The 17,543-nt window shown below is 55.2% G+C and overlaps 2 protein-coding genes, 1 long non-coding RNA gene and 1 pseudogene across 4 annotated transcripts; 3 read left to right on the top strand and 1 right to left on the bottom strand.

The window, feature by feature from the left end:
* The first annotated feature begins 2,845 nt into the window (after positions 1–2,845).
* MRPL38 (mitochondrial ribosomal protein L38) lies at positions 2,846–7,743 on the top strand. Its single transcript, XM_006045274.4, has 10 exons — positions 2,846–3,012; positions 3,195–3,288; positions 3,423–3,602; positions 4,553–4,687; positions 4,767–4,975; positions 5,470–5,542; positions 5,710–5,755; positions 6,654–6,812; positions 7,058–7,194; positions 7,405–7,743. The coding sequence occupies exons 2-10, from the start codon at positions 3,222–3,224 to the stop codon at positions 7,539–7,541; spliced, it is 1,143 nt and encodes a 380-aa protein (XP_006045336.3). The 5' UTR covers positions 2,846–3,012; positions 3,195–3,221; the 3' UTR covers positions 7,542–7,743.
* An 890-nt stretch (positions 7,744–8,633) lies between these two features.
* Positions 8,634–9,704, bottom strand: LOC102402202. Its single transcript, XR_006549296.1, has 2 exons — positions 9,569–9,704; positions 8,634–9,075 (listed from the first exon to the last, which is right to left on the bottom strand). It is a non-coding gene; the product is annotated as an uncharacterized LOC102402202 (long non-coding RNA).
* TRIM65 (tripartite motif containing 65) lies at positions 9,069–14,165 on the top strand. 2 transcript variants are annotated; one of them, XM_025279529.3, is made up of 6 exons: positions 9,069–9,629; positions 10,629–10,724; positions 10,955–11,188; positions 11,274–11,448; positions 11,588–11,653; positions 12,231–14,165. In XM_025279529.3, the coding sequence occupies exons 1-6, from the start codon at positions 9,210–9,212 to the stop codon at positions 12,908–12,910; spliced, it is 1,671 nt and encodes a 556-aa protein (XP_025135314.3). In that variant the 5' UTR covers positions 9,069–9,209; the 3' UTR covers positions 12,911–14,165. The 2 variants fall into 2 exon arrangements, with proteins under 2 accessions (XP_025135314.3, XP_045020688.1); XM_045164753.1 differs by lacking the exon at positions 11,588–11,653.
* A 2,017-nt stretch (positions 14,166–16,182) lies between these two features.
* Positions 16,183–17,279, top strand: LOC102401877 (annotated as a pseudogene).
* Positions 17,280–17,543: the final 264 nt, after the last annotated feature.

Raw genomic sequence — 17,543 nt, 5'->3', positions numbered from 1 at the left:
TCAAGGTCATAACCTAGATGTTCCCTGTAGAGAGAGAAATATTGGTAGGGAGTAACAGTGATAAAAGACACCGGTGGGGCTAATACTTCCAGTTTCAAGAGTTATTCATGTTTATTATTTGTTTCAAGTTGACGCAATTGGGAATCCCTGCTTGGGCTTTTGAATTAGAACCCAGTTAACCCCCCTCTTAGACGGTTCTAGGACAGTGAGAGAACAGAATGTTTTTCAAAAGTAAGGAATAATTGGAACTACCCTGTTGGTCCAGTAGTTAAGACTCCCAGCTTCCACTGCAGGGGCATGAGTTTGATCCCTGGTCAGGGAACTAAGATCCCCCATGCTGTGAGGTGTGGCCAAAAAAAAAAAAAAAAAAAAGGCAGAAATAAATCATCTTTTAAAAGAAAGTAAGGCATAATGGAGAAATAGGAGCTATCTGATTGACCAGCAAGCTCTGTGCCTCTGCCCCTGGAGGTCCCATGAGTCTTCAATTCTAGAGGGCGGGCTGGGGGTGGGGGGTGGGGGGGTTAGAGGCCAGTAGAAGAGGATTCAGAGCAAAAGTAAAAGATAAAATAGCAAAGGAGCCAGGTGTAAACACACAGGACGCTAAGAAGGTAGGAACCCCTGTGCTCCTGGCCTGAGGCATGGTCCTGCTCTGTTTACAGAACCTTTGGCTATACTGTTGATCAGCTGCTGCTGCTGCTAAGTCGCTTCAGTCGTGTCCGACTCTGTGCGACCCCGTAGACAGCAACCCACCAGGCTCCCCCATCCCTGGGATTCTCCAGGCAAGAATACTGGAGTGGGTTGCCATTTCCTCCTGTTGATGAGCAGGATTTCACAAATTAATAAGCAATGACTCCTTCAGGGCAGAACTGGTCTTACTGGCCTTAACATACAGCAGCTGTGCACTGACGGTGAGCTCAGCTGTTCAGCTGCTGTTGATGAAAACCAAATGCAAGGTGTGGCCACTTCCTGCTGGATGAAGAGATCCCTCACACCATTTCTGTGTGAATGTGGGGGTCAAGCTTCTGCTAGTACCAGAGCAACTGAATGGGTCACCAACCCTGGTTGGGACATCAGGGAAGCCTTCCTGGAGGGACAACTTCACTGGATCTAGGAGGTAACTTAGCAACAGGGGGGAAAGGTAAGGAGGGAAAGGCAGAAGGATCAGCACATGCAAAGGTCCTGTGCAGGGGAGAAAAGTGCTAAGTAATTGAAAAATGTGAAACCAAGTCCCCGTAAAAACGTGTTCCCTTATAAAGTTTATAATTAATCTCTCAGTCCAAAACTATTCCCTTTCCTTTACCTTCTGACCTCAATCCTGTGGTAACTGGACACTAATCAGGTCAGATGACTAAAACTGCTGCTGTTGATAACATCGTTAATATACTAAGATTGCTACTAGAGATATCACTGTTAATGTGCAAAGTTTGACTGTTTCTCAAGGACAAGATTAGGCAAAAGACCCCCTCAAGCCATGGACCACCTGGCTAGAGAGTCGTAAACCAGAAACATCCAGATACCCAAAACTTCAACTAAGAAATGTCATGGGGGGTGGGGTGGGGAAAAAGTCACAAAATGATGACCCCAGCTTCGTTCTAGCCTTAAAAACAAACAAAAAAACAAAAAAACCCTCCAAACTCAAAGACCAAGTTGGGGTAGATCTGAGGCTTGTCTCCCACTCCCCTCCTTGGTGTCTGGCAATAAGTCTTTACTTTGCCACAAACCAAACCCACTGTCAGAGTCTGGCTCTGCATCATGGGCACACGAGCCCTTTGCTGGGTTACCAAAGGGTTGGTGTCATGGAAGCCTGAATTCCAGGACAGAGGAGCCAGAGCAGAAGCCACTCCAGGTCACCTTGGTTATCAAGTTTTATCTTGTTAGAACCGGATCCCAAGAACAACACAACTCTGAAAAGGTTTCAGTTCAGTTGCTCAGTCGTGTCTGACCCTTTACAACCCCATGGCCTGCAGCACGCCAGGCTTCCCAGTCCATCACCAACTCTCGGAGCTTGCTCAAACTCATGTCCACCAAGTCGGTGATACCATCCAACCATCTCATAGGGCAGAGGCAAAAAACTGGAGGTAATCAAAAGCTAACACATATACCACAGTTTTGGAGGAGGAAATGACAACCTATTCCATTATTCTTGCCTGGAAAATCACATGGACAGAGGAGCCTAGTGGGCTACAGTCTACCAGGTCGGAAAGAGTCAGACACGACTAAGCAGCTGAGCATACATACCACAGTTTAGTCTTCCCTGGGGGCTCAGACAGTAAAGAATTCACCTGCAATGCAGGAGACCCAGGTCCCACCCCTGGGTGGGGAAGATTGCCTGAAGGAGGAAATGGGAACCCACTCCGGTATTCTTTCCTGGGAAATCCCATGAAGAGAGGACACTGGCGGGCTACAGTCGGTAGGGTCACAAAGTGTAGGGCAGGACTGAGCGACTAACACTTTCATACCACGGGAAATGCTTTATGTTAATTCATTTAATCCTTAACACCCTCTATGAGATAAGCACTACTACTACCAACTTTCTTTCCAAATGAGGAAAACTGCAAAGGCGAAGGGAAAGTCACATCCTAGAATATGAACCCAAGCAGGGGGACTCCTGAGTCCCTGCTCACAACCCCTACTGCTGCTCGTGCTGCTACACCACCGCAGGGGCTGAGGACGCCACCTTCAGGAGTTAGATGACCCTTGAGAACAACACGTGTCCGACTTTGCGACGCCATGGACTATCCAGTCCATGGAATTCTCCAGGCCAAAATACTGGAGTGGGTGGCCTTTCCCTTCCCCAGGGGATCTTCCCAACCCATGGATTGAGCCCAGTTCTCCCACACTGCAGGCGGATTCTTTACCAGCTGAGCCACCAGGGAAGCCCGAGAACACCACCCAGAGCCCTGCAACGGGCGGACCTTCTCCAGCAAAGGCGGCTACAAGCCCGCCCGACCGCCCCCAGTCTGTGTCGCCCCCTGGTGGCCGACGGCAGGCATAGCGCGGGACCGCTCGCAGGTCCGCCCCGCCTCCCACTGGGTACTTCCGAAGCCGGGGAGCCGGATGCCCGCAGCCACCTCCAGCCCGGAAGAGGAGGACTTCGGGCCCAGGACGCGGGGGGCGGGGCTCCCAGGACGCGGGGGGCGGGACCTGCGCTGTGCGCTCAGGCGCCGCTCCGGCCTCCTATGCGGGGTCCACAGAGCGGCGGCGCGCAGGCCTGAGGGAAGATGGCGGCGCCCTGGTGGCGGTTCGTGCTGAACGGGAGTTGGAGTTGGCGGGGCTTCAGCACCTCAGGTGAGGGCTCTGGGGGGTGAGGGGCTCTTGGAGGTCCCAGTCCAGCCGAACCCTGAGGCTCGAGCCGGCTCCCGCTCCGGGTCTCCTCGGGAGCCGGGCCGGGGCCAGCCTGATGTCCTGCTCTCCGCCCGCAGCCGCCCTGAGCCGCCGGGCCGCTCCTTTGGGGCCGATGCCCAACGAGGACATCGACGTGAGCAACCTGGAGCGGCTGAAGAAGTACCGCAGCTTCGACCGCTACCGGCGCCGTGCGGAGCGGGAGGCGCGGGACCCGCACTGGTGGCGAACGTACCGGGAGCATTTCGGAGAGGAGTCAGGTGGGGGTGTCCGGAGCTGGGCGGTGACCCCACCGCCTTGGGACTCGGAGGTTGCGGCGGGGGTGGGTTCCGCCGGCTTGGATTCCCCGAGTTTGACGGAGACGGCCTGCTCACGTTCCTGTGTGCACTGGGGCGGCTTAGTCCCGCCAGCATTTTTCATATCTTTTGGTCCCCCTCCTTGGAAAATTCTCTTCCTTTATCATTACATTTCCACCTTTGATGTTTCTACACCGAAAGTCTTTTCCTGACCAACTGCCCCCGTCCCAATTCTGGGTTGGAACGCCCTTCTGTGTTTCTAGAACACTGTTGATGTCACCTTGGCCACCACACTGCATCCTGACTCTTCGCTGCTTCCCTCCCAGACTGTGAGCTCTCTAATAACGGGGATCCTGCCTGCCTTGACCACCACTAGATCTCTACACCTGCCACAGATGACCAGTACTTTGCTGAGTTAAATTGAAAACCCTGGGGATGGTGACCGAGGGACCCTGCACGGCCAGCTGTGAACAGGCTTGAAGGTGATCCCAGCCATAATTAGGTCACCATCCGCCTGGGTTTCCCATGACCTAGACAAATAATGCTCTGGAGGAGGACATGGCAACCCACTCCAGTATCCTTGCCTGGAGAATCCCAGGAACAGAGGAGCCTGCCCGGTTACATACAATCCATGGGGTCGCACAGTCAGATCCTACTGAGGTGACCTAGCATGCATGCAGGCAGACAGATGTAACCTTGTTTCGGGATTAGAAAACAGAATCTCACGTTGTATCCAGTTTACTTAGTGACTGGAACAAGTCCACATCTGTGAAGCTGACAACACAGTATGTTTTAGTTTTGTGAATTAAAGGCTAAGCTTTAGTAGCAGAGTTTGCCCTGTGAAGGGAAAAGTATGGACAGGGAGCTTAGTGAAGCCCTGATTCCACTTTCTCCAACACATCTTCCCTCCGCAGATCCCAAAGACACGGTTGACATTGGCTTGCCTTCACCTAAGGTCTGCCGGACCCAACAGTTGCTGGAACGGAAACGGGTCCTGCGGGAGCTGCGGGCCAGTGTGGAGGAAGAGCGGGCCACTCGCCTCCGCACAGGTAAGCCTTCCCGAGGGACGGGGTCCTGGGTGTGTCCCTGCCCCCACCCCGCCTCCCCACTGGCATCATTCCTTTCCAGCGAGCATCCCCTTGGAGGCCGTGCGAGCCGAGTGGGAGAGAACCTGTGGCCCCTACCACAAGCAGCGTCTGGCCGAATACTATGGCCTCTATCGGGACCTCTTCCATGGGGCCACCTTCGTGCCCCGAGTCCCCCTGCATGTGGCCTATGCCATAGGCGAGGACGACTTGGTACCTGTGTACTATGGCAATGAAGTCACTCCAACTGAGGTAACTGTTGGCCTGTGCCCCTCCCTGCCCTGTGTGCATAGACACATCCCACCATGGGGCCAGAGACAGCTCCTTTTTGAAAGCAGTTACAGAGGCAGTTTTTATGGTGGTCAAGGGCACAAGCACAGTGTCTGTGTAGGCTCACCTGGGGTTTTCTTGTTCTCTGTCTCTTTTTGATTTCCCAGTAAACAACACCATGATAAAGTAATCACAAAGAAGGGAATGTAAAATAAAAAGCTCCATCAGAGTGCCCTCCCGGCCCCTAGCCATTGGCCTTCTTGGGATTCACATCTCTGGACAGGCAGCTCTGTAGGGCTCTTTTGATAAGTCTTTGCTCACTTGCCTCTCAAGGGGCTGTCCAGGGCACTTGGTCCAGAATGGGCTCTCCTTTCTCCAAGGCTCCCTCAGGCTCCTGCCCTCCAGAATGAAGGTCTATTTAGAACAGCTTGTTCGTCCCTGATGGGGTGACAGCGCCCTCGTTCTTTCCCCACCAGGCTGCCCAGCCCCCGGAGGTGACCTATGAGGCAGATGAGGGCTCCATGTGGACGCTGCTGCTCACCAACTTGGGTAAGGGTCTGGGGGTTCACGGGGATGTCTGCCTCCCTCACCTCCCTGGGGAGGCCCTGGGGAGCTGGGGGAAGGGCTAGGTGGAAGCTCCAGACCCAGCTCCTTCCAGGGGAGGAGGAGGGAGGGGGCGGCAGTGCCCGCAGTCAGTGGGGTGTGTTTGTGTGTAGATGGACACCTGCTGGAACCGGACGCCGAGTACGTGCACTGGCTGGTGTAAGTACTTGGGATCGTTGTGTGGCTCAGCGTTGGAGGGGGTTCCGGCATCCTCGAAAGAGCTGCACTTGAACTTGAGTCTTGGCTCCACCATGGATTAACCACCACCTCCCAACCCTAGAGGTGGTCCCTCACCTCTGCTTCCTGAGGGTGTCAGGGACCCTGAAGGATGATCAGGGGCTGACCCACGGTACAGAAGCAAAGCAGGCGGTGGGTTCCGGCCCCTCCTGCAGGCCCCTCTATCTCCCTGAACTCATTTCCTCACCTGTGAGACTAGGGTCGTGCCGCCACGTGCCTCAGCCACTCAGGGGCTCAGTGACAAGCAAATGGGAAAGGAGACCATGAGAGGCCTCTGGCACCTGTGGGCTGCCTTTTGTTTGCTCAGCGGCCCTTGGTTCTGAGCGCCAGGCCTAGAGGCAGAGGTCATGCACTTTATTCGACTGCAGTTACCACCCTGTGCAGCAGGCCCTCTGGCGAGTTGTACCTGGGGCAGGTACAGTGGCCATCCCAGTGCCAGGCTGGGCAGACACTCCCTGACAAACCCAGAGCCTTCGGGACATCAGGAGAGAAGCGGTCCCAGGTGGCGTGGCTCTCCCGCCTGAGCGGCCCTGCCGCCCCACCAGCCCCCTGGCGCCAGGAACCAGCTGCTCGAGCTTGCTCTCATCCTGACAGTTCCTGGGGCTCTTGTTGGCCTCTGAGCCCCTACTTTCCCTGCCCCCCACACGTCTGCTCTCCATTTGAGGGTGTACAAAGCTCTTCTTCCTATCTGACTGTGTAGTGGAGATCATCTTAGGGTCCTCCTGGAGAGTTGTAGCAGTCTCTAGGGAGCATTGTGTGGGGATGTTCCTGCTGCCGCCTGCGGTGAGTGGCAATTAACAGATGCTTTTTCTCCCTCCAGCACCAACATCCCGGGCAGCAGAGTGGCTGAAGGAGAGGAGACGTGTCCCTACCTGCCCCCCTTCCCTGCCCGAGGCTCTGGCTTCCACCGCTTTGCCTTCCTTCTCTTCAAGCAGGACAAGCCAATCGACTTCTCTGGGGACACCCGGCCCTCACCCTGGTAATTTGTGCCTCCCCACCTCTGGGCTCAGGCCAGCTCCCCCCTGGGCTCAGGCCAGCTTCCCAGTAATGGGCAGTCTTCCTCAGGTCTCCTCTCTCATCATTTGGGCCTTGAGGCGAGCAGAAGGGTAGTTGTGCTGTGCTAGGCAGACCCTAAGGGGCTTCTCAGCATTGCCTGTGGGACCAGAGGTGGGGTGTGGGGCTCTGGTCCCCCCACAACTCTCAAATGCTCCCCTCCTCCTACAGCTACCAGCTTGCCCAGCGGACCTTCCACACTTTTGATTTCTACAAGAAACACCAAGATGCCATGACCCCAGCTGGCCTGGCCTTCTTCCAGTGCCGCTGGGATGACTCAGTCACCCACATCTTCCACCAGCTCCTGGGTAAGGGCAGAGTGGGCAAGGGGGAGGGGGCAGCTAGTCTGAGTGCACAGACCTCCCCTGACATGCCAGGAGAAGCACCTGCAGGAGAGGGCCAGCAGCAGGCATGCTATTCCTGGGGTGGGCTGGCTGGGCAGTCCCCTGGAGCAGACAGACGGATGGGCTCAGGCCAACAGCAGTCCACACCTGTGTCTCTCCTTCACTCTTCTGCAGACATGCGAGAGCCTGTGTTTGAGTTTGTGCGGCCACCCCCTTACCACCCTAAGCAGAAGTGCTTCCCCCACCGGCAGCCCCTGCGCTACCTGGACCGATACAGGGACAGTCACGAACCCACCTATGGCTTCTACTGAGTGACTGGAGTGCCCCCCACCTCAGAGAGTGAACGGGGCTTCTCAGGCCACCCTGCCAGGCTCTGCAGGTGGGGGCAATAGAGGGGCCAAGCATGAGGGTTCTCCTGCCTAAGGCTGCCCTTCTGCCACCCTCCCAGCAGGCTCAGGGCTTGGGAGGGAAGAAGGCTAGGGGGTAGGGTTTCCAATAAAGATTTTTGCTGTAGCTGGTCTGGGTTTGTGTTCTGAGCGCCCCCTGGTGGAAATCTGTTGCTTTATTGGCTGGCAGAGGGCTGCCTCCCACCCTGGGAGGTGCCCCCTCCGCTGTCAGAGGCCCTGTGGTCCAGTGGCTGAAGACGGGTACAGAAGAAATGCAGGTAGTGGCCCTCGCTGCTCCCACAGGCCTCTTGAAAGAAATTTGGCAGCCCTGGGCATTGTCTCCTCGCTGGCTTTCCTCATGCTCCCAGCCTCCAGGTGCTTTGAAGGTTTGTCAGGTGGGGCACAGGCAGGTCTCAGGTCTCTGGGCACACCGCCCTGCTCAGGGCCCTGGAAGCTCCTGGATGCTTGCTGGGTGGTTAGGGTATCTCTCTTCTCTAAAGGAGAAGACTGCCTAGGAGCCAGTCAAGAGATCAGGAAGAAAAACTATACACATATTACAAAACAAGACAATACGAGGTTTGCTGCATCGAAGTGAGAGGATGTCCTGCCTCAAAATTAAACCAGCTGGGTTAGAAAGAAAGGAGAACGTTAACCCTGCCTCTCGCACTGGCCCAGCACACTGCCCCAGGGATGGTGGGCTAGTGGTCAAGACCCCCTCTTGCTTGGCTGCAGGGAAACCAACTCTCTTAAGAAGTGGGGTTCCAGAACAGTTTGGACCTGCAAACCAAGGACTCTCACCAGCACAGTATTCTGATGCAGTTGAAGACTGCTTTGAGTTTCCATTAAAGGGGGTAAGAAGGAACCACTATTTTCTGGTCTCTGTCTCTTGGTAACCAGACATTTCCACCTCACTGTTTACTTTAAAAGAACCAAAATTAGGCATAGCCCAGAGAAGGGAGACACCCTAGTCAGGCAAGTGCTGAAACTCAGCTCAAGGAAAAAAGCGCAGCAGAGCCCCATGGTTCAGAGGGCATTTAATGAGCACCAGCTGTGTGCCCCTTGTTCCTTGCCAGACACTCCCACGTGCTGTCCTGATTCATTTAATGGCCAAACCCCCTGGGAGGTAGATAACTTGTCAGTGTTACTTGTATTAGATTTTCAGATGAGGGCTTCAGAAGAGGTTCTGGTGGAGGCCCTTGGCCAGGAGGAGGCTTGGAAGCCCAACGGCTTTCCCAAGGCTCTAGTCTCCAGAACCTGGGGCCAGATCCCCTGCACGTGAACTGTTGGACTGAGGCTCTCGGGAAGCAGGATGAGGTCCCAGGGTGGGACCAGAGAGAGCTGGACCCCATCTCCCAGGCTGGGCAGTAGAAGGCAGGCAGGGGTGCCTCGGAGCAGGAGCCATCGGCCCTGGGCGGAACGGGCGTCCTGCAGCGGGCAGGCGCTGGGAGTGGCGGCTGGTCTGGTCGGAGGGGAAGAAAGGTTGTCACCCCAGCGGGTCCTCGCTCCGCCCGCTCCACCCACACCCCGGCGCCCGCGGTCCCTTTAAGAGGCCCCGGCCTTCCTTCCGCGCGCCCGGGGCCGCCCGCCGCAGCCATGGCCGCGCAGCAGCTGGAGGACAAGCTGACCTGCTCCATCTGCCTGGAGCTCTACAAGGAGCCGGTGACGCTGCTCTGCGGCCACAACTTCTGTGGGGCCTGCATCCGGGACTGGTGGGGTCTCTGCGAGAAGGTGTGCCCCGAGTGCCGGGAGCCCTTCCCGGACGGAGCCGAGCTGCGCCGCAACGTAGCTCTGAGCGGCGTGGTGGAGGAGCTGCGCGCCACGCCCGGCCCCGGCCCCGGCCCCGGCCCCGGCCCCGGCCCCGATCTCAGCCCTGGCGCGCGCTGCCCCCGGCACGGCCGGCCGCTCGAGCTCTTCTGCCGCACCGAGGGCCTCGGCGTGTGTTGCGTGTGTACCGTGCGGGAGTGTCGCCTCCACGAGCGGGTGCTGCTGGACGCCGAACGCCGGGCGCGCGAGGTGACTCGCCGGGGACCCGCACAGCTCTCTGCGCCCGGGCGGGGGCGGGCGGCTTCAGCCGCGGGTTTGGCCCTGTTTTGATTCCGGGTTGAGAGGAGGTGGCAGTCAGGACAGGAATGCTTGGAATAGAGATGGCAGGGCCGGTGCCAGGTCCAGGGTGAGGATACGGGAGTGAGTAGCCGGGATGGAGTGAGGAGGTCAAGGAGCCCAGAGCCGAGGCTGGAGCACAGACAATCCCCGCAGCTGCTGAGGACGCAGAGTCAGAACAAGAGGTTACTGCCTTGGGGGCTGAATACAGTGCAGGGGGTGTGGAAGTTTGCCGGGAGGACTAGGTGGTGCAGCTGGACGGCAGAAGCACTGAAGGAGCTAGAACTTGGCTAGCGAGAGGGGCAGTGATGCTGTAGTGTGAGGGTAGGACTGTGCGCCCTTGGGGGAGAGTCGGTGAACCAGGAAACTCTGCCCTGCCCCTTCCTACCTCCAGCACGCTGTACTGTGCTGGAGGCTCTGTGCCTCGGACCCAGACGCAAGCAAGCATTGCACTTGGGAAAATCCAGTGACCTGGCCAAGTTATGAACTTCCCTGACCTGCTTCCTCTTCTGTGAAGTGGGGATAACATGGGTCCCTCACTTCAGGGTGTTGCCGGGGGGAGCAGAAGCAAGACAGGCTCTTGACCGGGTGCAGGGCCCCAAGTCCTAGCGGGGGTGCCGTCCTGCAGTCCTGAGGGTATAGCAGCCGTGTTGCTCGTGTTCAGCCCGAGGTTTCTGTACCACCTGGGCACCACTCTGCTCCCCACAGGGCAGGGGCTTTGTCCAGGCCTCCCTGGGACCCTGACCCAGTTCCCCCAGGGCTCAGAACCAAGACTGATGCCCTGTGTGCGGGCCTCACCCGGGTGGCACAAGGGGAGGCTGAGCATCTGCAGGTGCTTGCTGACTGGCTAAGGGGGGACTTCACAGCCAGTCCTGGCTCCCTCTTGTCACTCGTCCCCCGGTGGGCCCACAGGCCCAGCTGAGAGCCACGCTGGAGGTCACCCAGCAGCAGGCCGCCCAGGCCCAGAGGCAGCTACAGGAGCTGCAGCAGCGAAGCAGCCAGATCCAGGTACCAGGCCCCTGCCACCCCCAACATGTTCTTGTGCTGTGTCCTTCAGGCGGCCACCAGCGGCCCCTGGGACACTGGGCAGTAGGTGTGAGCTACCTTGAAAATGCCTCCCGGCAGCAGGAAATGAAGGGCCGGGGGGCGGGGGGCAGAGAGACCTTGGCTCCCCACCCCTCAGCCCAGTGGGCAGCCCAGGGCCCTAGCTGTCCTCAGCTCCTCCCGTGCCCACCCAGAACTCAGCCTGCACCCTGACCTCCGTGATCTCTGGCAAGTTCAGCCGCCTGCTGCAGGCCCTGGAGATGCAGCGGGTCAGGGCTCTGAGGGACATCAATGTGGCCAAGACCCAGGCCCTGGAGCAGGCCCAGCAGGAGAAACAGCGCCTGCAGGGCCACCTGGAGGCCGTGTCCCTCTGTGATCGCAGGATTCGCCACCTCCTGGAGCATCTGGATGACTGGACCTTCCTCCAGGTACCGGACCTCAGGGAGGCGGGCCGGGGGGCCAGTGCACCTGCCCCTTGTGCCCAGGCTTACTGCAGCTGTCCCCTGCACTCAGGAATCACAGCAACTGGTGCCCCCAGGCCCTCTCGGGCCACTGACTCTCCCACAGTGGGAAGAAGATCAGCAGCTGGGCGGCCTGAAGGAGTCACTGAGCCAGCTGTGTGCCCTCCTCCTGGAAGAGGGGGCTCACTCCGGAGTACCAGCCGAAGCTGCTGACTTGGGCTCTGTGGGTAAGGCTGATCCCAGACCTCTGCCTGCCCCTCTGGGTCCAGCTGTCCCTCCCACTGGGAGTGGGAAAGGAGTCAGTGGCCTGGCCCCCCATGAGCGCTCCTCCTGATGACTCCCCTAAAACCCTGCTTTGCTCCGTAGAGTCCCCAGGTCCCCTGGCACCAGTCCTGAGCCCAGTGTGTCCACTGAGGAGGAGACTCTGGCAGAGTAAGAAGGCCTAGAGCACACGTGTGTCTGCACCTGTGTGAGCATATGTGTGTGAGTGCATTGTATGCACACGTGGGTATGTGTGTGTTCATGGGTGCACTGTGAGCACATGTGTGTGTCCCTCTGCATGTGTCGGGGGGCACCTACTGTTTCCTGACTATTCTGTCCAGGAAACCTGTTTCACGCCCCTCCCTAGGGCCGGCCTGACCCCCCCTCCCCCTGTACCTGTTGCAGGGTGCACACCTCTTACACATGCTGCGAGTGTAGTGTTTAAGGAGATTCTGGGTGCACGAACCTGGGATCGACCACGATTCTTCCACTCACTATGACATTAGCTTTCTGAACCTCAGTTTTCTCATCTGTGAAATGAGGCCGATGGAAGGTTCCACCTCAGGGGTCGCGTGGAGGATCAGATGCTGAGAGGATGTCCGCGTTGGCTCAGCTTCCAGCAACCCCCGCAGATGTCTGGGGGTCCGTCGATGGAAGTTCAGTTGCTGTCTGTCCCCTCTGACAACAGAGTGACGGCTAGGCACAGGCACCCTTGCTCACTCACCTTCCATCTGCCTCTGCCCAACAGATTATCGCAACCTGACCTTCGACCCTGTCAGTGCCAACCGCCACCTCTACCTGTCCCAGCAGGACCAGCGGGTAAAGCACCTTCTAAAGCCCCGGGGCCCAGACGGGCCCGGCAGCTTCGAGCTCTGGCAGGTGCAGTGTGCCCAGAGCTTCCAGGCCGGGCAGCACTACTGGGAGGTGCGTGCGTCCAGCCACTCGGTGACGCTGGGCGTGGCCTACTCGGAACTGACGAGGCGCAGGCAGGGGCCCCACACGGACAACATCGGCCGCGGGCCCAACTCCTGGGGGCTCTGCATTCAGGAGGACTGCACCCAGGCCTGGCACAACGGGAAGGCCCAGCGCCTCCCAGTCGTGTCAGGGCGGCTCCTGGGCGTGGATTTGAACCTGGCCTCTGGCTGCCTCACCTTCTACAGCCTGGAACCCAAGACCCAACCCCTGCACACCTTCCATGCCGTCTTCACCCGGCCCCTCTACCCCATTTTCTGGCTCCTCGAGGGTCGGACCCTGACCTTGTGCCATCAGCCCGAGGCCACCCTTCCTCCAGGGCTCCAGAAAGAGGCCTCGGGGCTCAGCGGAGAAAGGCAGGGGACGAGTGCCACCCCGGTGGCCAGGTGCCACCATTCCCATGGGCCCCAGAACCGCCCCAGCTGCTCCCCTGGGGACCTGAGGCCACAGCTCTAGTGGGACCAGTTGTTGGCTGGAAGACCAACTCAGGAGCTGGCTGGGCCACTTGGAAAGAGGCGGGAGGAAGCCTCCAAACTGGAGTTCACCTTCCCCTCCTCTCTGAAGGGGGCGAGGCTCAAGGGAGGAAGATGGGAGCTCAGTTCTAGGGCTGCCTGGACCTCAGAGACCAGCACGGTGCCCAGGTCCTGCAGGAGCGCACATGCAGGGCAGGACACACCACGGCAGGACAGAGTCACTCACAGGGCAACACCAGTTTACCTCCTACCAAGACAGTGTAGACCTCGGAACAGAGGATTCCTAGAGGCAGTCTTGAGAAGGTTGATTTTTACCTTCTCCGTCCTCATTTCTTTTCTATTTTCCTTCACATTTTGGTATATTTTCATCTTCTCTTTTACTTTGTACATCTTGTGCTCATATTCTATAAACAATTGTGTTTTTCTGCATCTTTTATTTAACATAAGCATTTTCCACATTGTTCAAATTTTCTCCCTGAATGACCACAACATAAATGGTCATCCTAATGACAAAGCCAAATTCTAATCAGAATTTGTTTACCCGTTATTGGACTTCAAAATGTTTTATGTGGGGGCTATAAAAATATGGCCGTGATGACTTTTTGGGAGGAGGCCACACCCTGCAGCATGTGGAATCTTAGTTTCCCCAACCAGGGATCAAACCCTTGCCCCCTACAGTGGAGAGTCGGAGTCTTAACCACTTGGCCAGGGAAGTCTTGAGATGACGACTTTTGAGCCGGAAGTTTTGGCCATATTTATCGCCCTGTACGTGGGCTACATTCCCTAAAGAGGAATCACTCAACAAAGACACAATGGAGACTTGAAGATTTTATTCTTATACAAGGGACCGAAATGAAGAAACCTTGCATCAGGCCAGCTGACTCCTGCCCCCCGGGCTGCCAGCCAGTCGTCACGGCACAGCCTCAGCTGCCATCATTCTCCGCTCATCCCTACCCGGGTTGTGGGCATCAAGCGTAGGTGCCAGCACAGCTCCCGCTCCTTTGATTTTGGATTTTGCCATTCAGAACATGTTTCCCTGCAGGTCCTTGTACATGTTTTATCTTGTGTTTCTGGAGATGAGGGTGCTGGGTCATTGGGGAGCAATAATTTTGTACAAGACAGTACTTCTGGATCAGGGGAGTGGTCCCAAGGGTGTCTGCTTTCTAATTTTTTACACTGTACATGCATGTTTTATAGACTCGTGTGTATTTGACAATAAAAGCTTTTTTAGAAAAGGATAACATGCAAAAACACTCCAAAAATTAGAAAATATTTTTATATTTCTATAAGATAGATTTCCCTCCCCACATTGTCACTGGTCCCTGGTGGTGCCGCGGCTGCAGACTCCACCTTGTGGCCTCACTTGTCAGGTCTCGGTTTAAGGGTGGGGCCAGGCCTGTGATCGGTGCAACCTGGGCAAGGAGCTTCCAGAAAGATTCCTAAGGTGGGGAGATCCCCAAACAGGGTAAGATGGTTGTAACCCTGGACAGTCTGTGGCAGTCTGACAGCTGGGTTAACAGCAGGAGCTGAAAGCCCCAGGAGGGTAGATACAGGATTGCGCTGGCCAGGTAGCCATTCTCACTGGCTACCCCAGCGGACAGATTCTAACCATCCCTCCTGATCCCAGAGCCCCTACACAAATGTCCAGCTAGCCAAGCCCACAGAAAAAGGGACAGAGAGAGGAAGACCAGCCCCTTCCTGCTTCCATAGTGCAAAGTGTCTTGGGTCATTTAATCTATGGATGTACTTTTTTATTAGGTGGTTGGTCCTTTCCACACTGTCCTGTGGGAATGTTCTATACTGTGACCACTAACTTTTGTTTACATGACACTACTGCCTTTTTTTGCAGGGGAGGGCGAGTGCCATGCCATGTGGCATGAGGGACCCTAGTTCCCTGACCAGGGGTTGAACCCACTTCCCTGCATTGTGAGCTCAGAGTCTAAACCAGTGGACCACCAGAAAAGTTCATATTTATATGAACTCCATAGAGTGCTGTGGAGCAGTGCTTCCCATGTCAGTGTGAGGGCGAGAATTAACTCTCCTGGACAGTTACTTCAGATTAAATTCTCTCAGCCCTGCTGATTCTAACAACTCTCCCCCTCCTCACCAGGAAAAATGCCCTGGTGCAGAGGGAGAAAGAAACATGGACTCTGGGGCATAACATTTGTAAAGGGGACACATCTGATGAGCCTAGGAGTGTTTCCAGCATCTCTGCTCCAGTCCTCACAGTTTCTGGGCATCTGTGAGGCAGAATCAGGAGGGTGGGTGCTGGGGTCCAGCCCTGGTGGATCCAGGGAATTCGAAGGGGGGATGGTGTTGGCAATCAGGAAACAATAGCTTACTTAAATGTTAATTAAAGATATAAAGAGTGGTTAAATAGGGATAGCTCAGTGAAGAAATTCAGTGGAGAAAAGAGGCTGAATAACTTGGTTTATGTGGAAAACCAATAAAATTCCAAGACAAGGAATTTGCGCCACCTATGTAGGCCGCAGGCGTCCTCCCGTTCTCCTGAAGGAGAGGAGACACTAAGGCCTCCCCGGTCAGATCTTAGAAGCCCAGGCAAAATTAGTAGGCTTGACGAGCCTCCACGCTCCAGATGGGAATTCAGCCAGAAGGTGAGAGAAAGAACGACATGGGGAGACCAAGCTTCGGTGAGCAAGGCCCATAGCTTTATTTTCAACAGGGGCTTTTATACCCTAAGTTGCACATAGAGGATAATAGAGGGTGTGAAATCATGCAAAGTCAGCAGTCTTTGATCCTTATCGAAACCAGGGTTTCTTTTCTGCAAACTTATCGTATACAAATGGTTTAGGTGATTTACATCATCTTTTGGCCAGAAGGCCTGTTAACATTTTATGACTCTGATAAAGGTTTGTCAACCATAAGACTTATTTTCTCTAAGAGTAATTACTTTAAAGTTTGGCGCCATCCTCCGAAGGTGTTAGATAAAGTTGCATTCCTATAAGGCAGAGGTGCAGTGGGTTTACAACAAAGGAAAGAATTTATTACCTTAAGGGTCTAAAGTTGTTAACATCAAGGCCACTACTTATTTTTTCCACATACCAACTATATTAATTAATACACTTCCAAGGATACAATACAGGGGATGTGGAAACTTGGCAGCAAGCATTGGCTCAACAATGAAATCTTCTACTAGTTCTATTCTGACAATTTCTAACTCTCCGAGAGGCTCTATACTATTTGAATATCTTAAGCTTCCCGTGCCTTTCACAGTTGGGAGACTGTAAACAATCGTATGCATAGCTGTAGGAGCCCGGGTAAGCCTGTCAGGCAAGTTAGAGAGCCATCTGAGGGGTTTGGATTGAAACACTCCTATTATGCCCAGGAGGCTAATTAGCTAGAGCTCTAAGTTGATTTCCATCAGAGAAAAGGTGGTCGGAGATAGCCACCCCCCCCTCCCCGCCCCCTGTGACTGTCAGAGGAGTTGGTGAAAGTCATGAAGCAGTAAAACAGACAGACTCTGGTTTTGGGGTAGACGCTCAGGCAGGCCCAGAGGGGCACCCCTCGAGTTCTGGCTCGCCTTGCCCACCAGAACTCTCCCACATAACCTTTTTATGGGTGGGGACTCCCGTGCTGGCTCCTGGCAGGTGGGCATAGGAACAGAACAAGAGAAGGGAAGGGCGGGAGAGATTTTAAAAGACAGGGACCTCTGGGGCTGGTGGATTGGAGGCCAGAGAGGGGAGGGGTAAAGAGAATCAGAGGCTATCCTGCCTGTGGAGGGAGGAACGGAAAGGAGCAGCATGGTGACTAGGAAACGTGTCTTGAAGTAACGCAGGGCTGGAAACTAGAAGACAATGGAGCCAGGTCTTTGGGACTCTGAGGGAGGAAAGGATTTCTATTCAGAATTCCATACCCAGCCAAACTGTCAATCATGGGGAAGCCTGAACAAAGACATTTGCAGACACTTCCGCATCCATTACCAGGAAACTCCCAGAGGATGTAATTTTCAAAAATAAAGAAATAAATCAATGAAGGGAAGGGAAGCCCCGGGATCCAAGCAATGGGGAATTTAACATAAAGGAGAAATGATAAGGAATCAATATCTTGCTTCCTGACGGTGACAACCTTGCCATGAGAACATGCCTCTTGCAAAGGATCTCCTTTGTCCCTCTCAAGAAGAGGAGAGGAAACCCCATCAGAAGTGCCTCGTGCAGAGCCCCAATTCCTATTTCATGGATGTGAGATGCCCAGGATGCTATAAAATCACCAACAGCTTTAGCCACGCACAAAGAGTAGTTTTGTGTGCTGGTTGCTCAACTGTCCTCTGACCACCTACAGGAGGAAAAGCAGGGCTTCCAGGAGGATGCTCCTTCAGACAGAAGCAACACTGAAAGTACCCTGTATCAGAACGCATGGGAAAGCATCCCAATAAACACATTTTGGATATCAAAAAAAAAAAAAATAAAAATCTCCAGAAATACAAGCACAAACATCCAGATGTTCAAGCTCACACCCGTGTGCTTTAGGCATATGGAGGTAAGTGCTAGAAGAGACAGAAGGGTTGAACCTAGTTGTCCATGGAAGCCAGAATCTGAAAAAGGTGGGATACAGGACTGCAGCTTTTATTATACACCTCACTAAATTGTTTATTTTTC

The sequence above is a fragment of the Bubalus bubalis genome, chromosome 3 (assembly GCF_019923935.1).
Source record: "Bubalus bubalis isolate 160015118507 breed Murrah chromosome 3, NDDB_SH_1, whole genome shotgun sequence".
Taxonomy (NCBI): Eukaryota; Metazoa; Chordata; class Mammalia; order Artiodactyla; family Bovidae; genus Bubalus; species Bubalus bubalis.
Note: the sequence above shows the minus strand (reverse complement) of the source record. Positions and strands in the feature narration are given on the sequence as shown.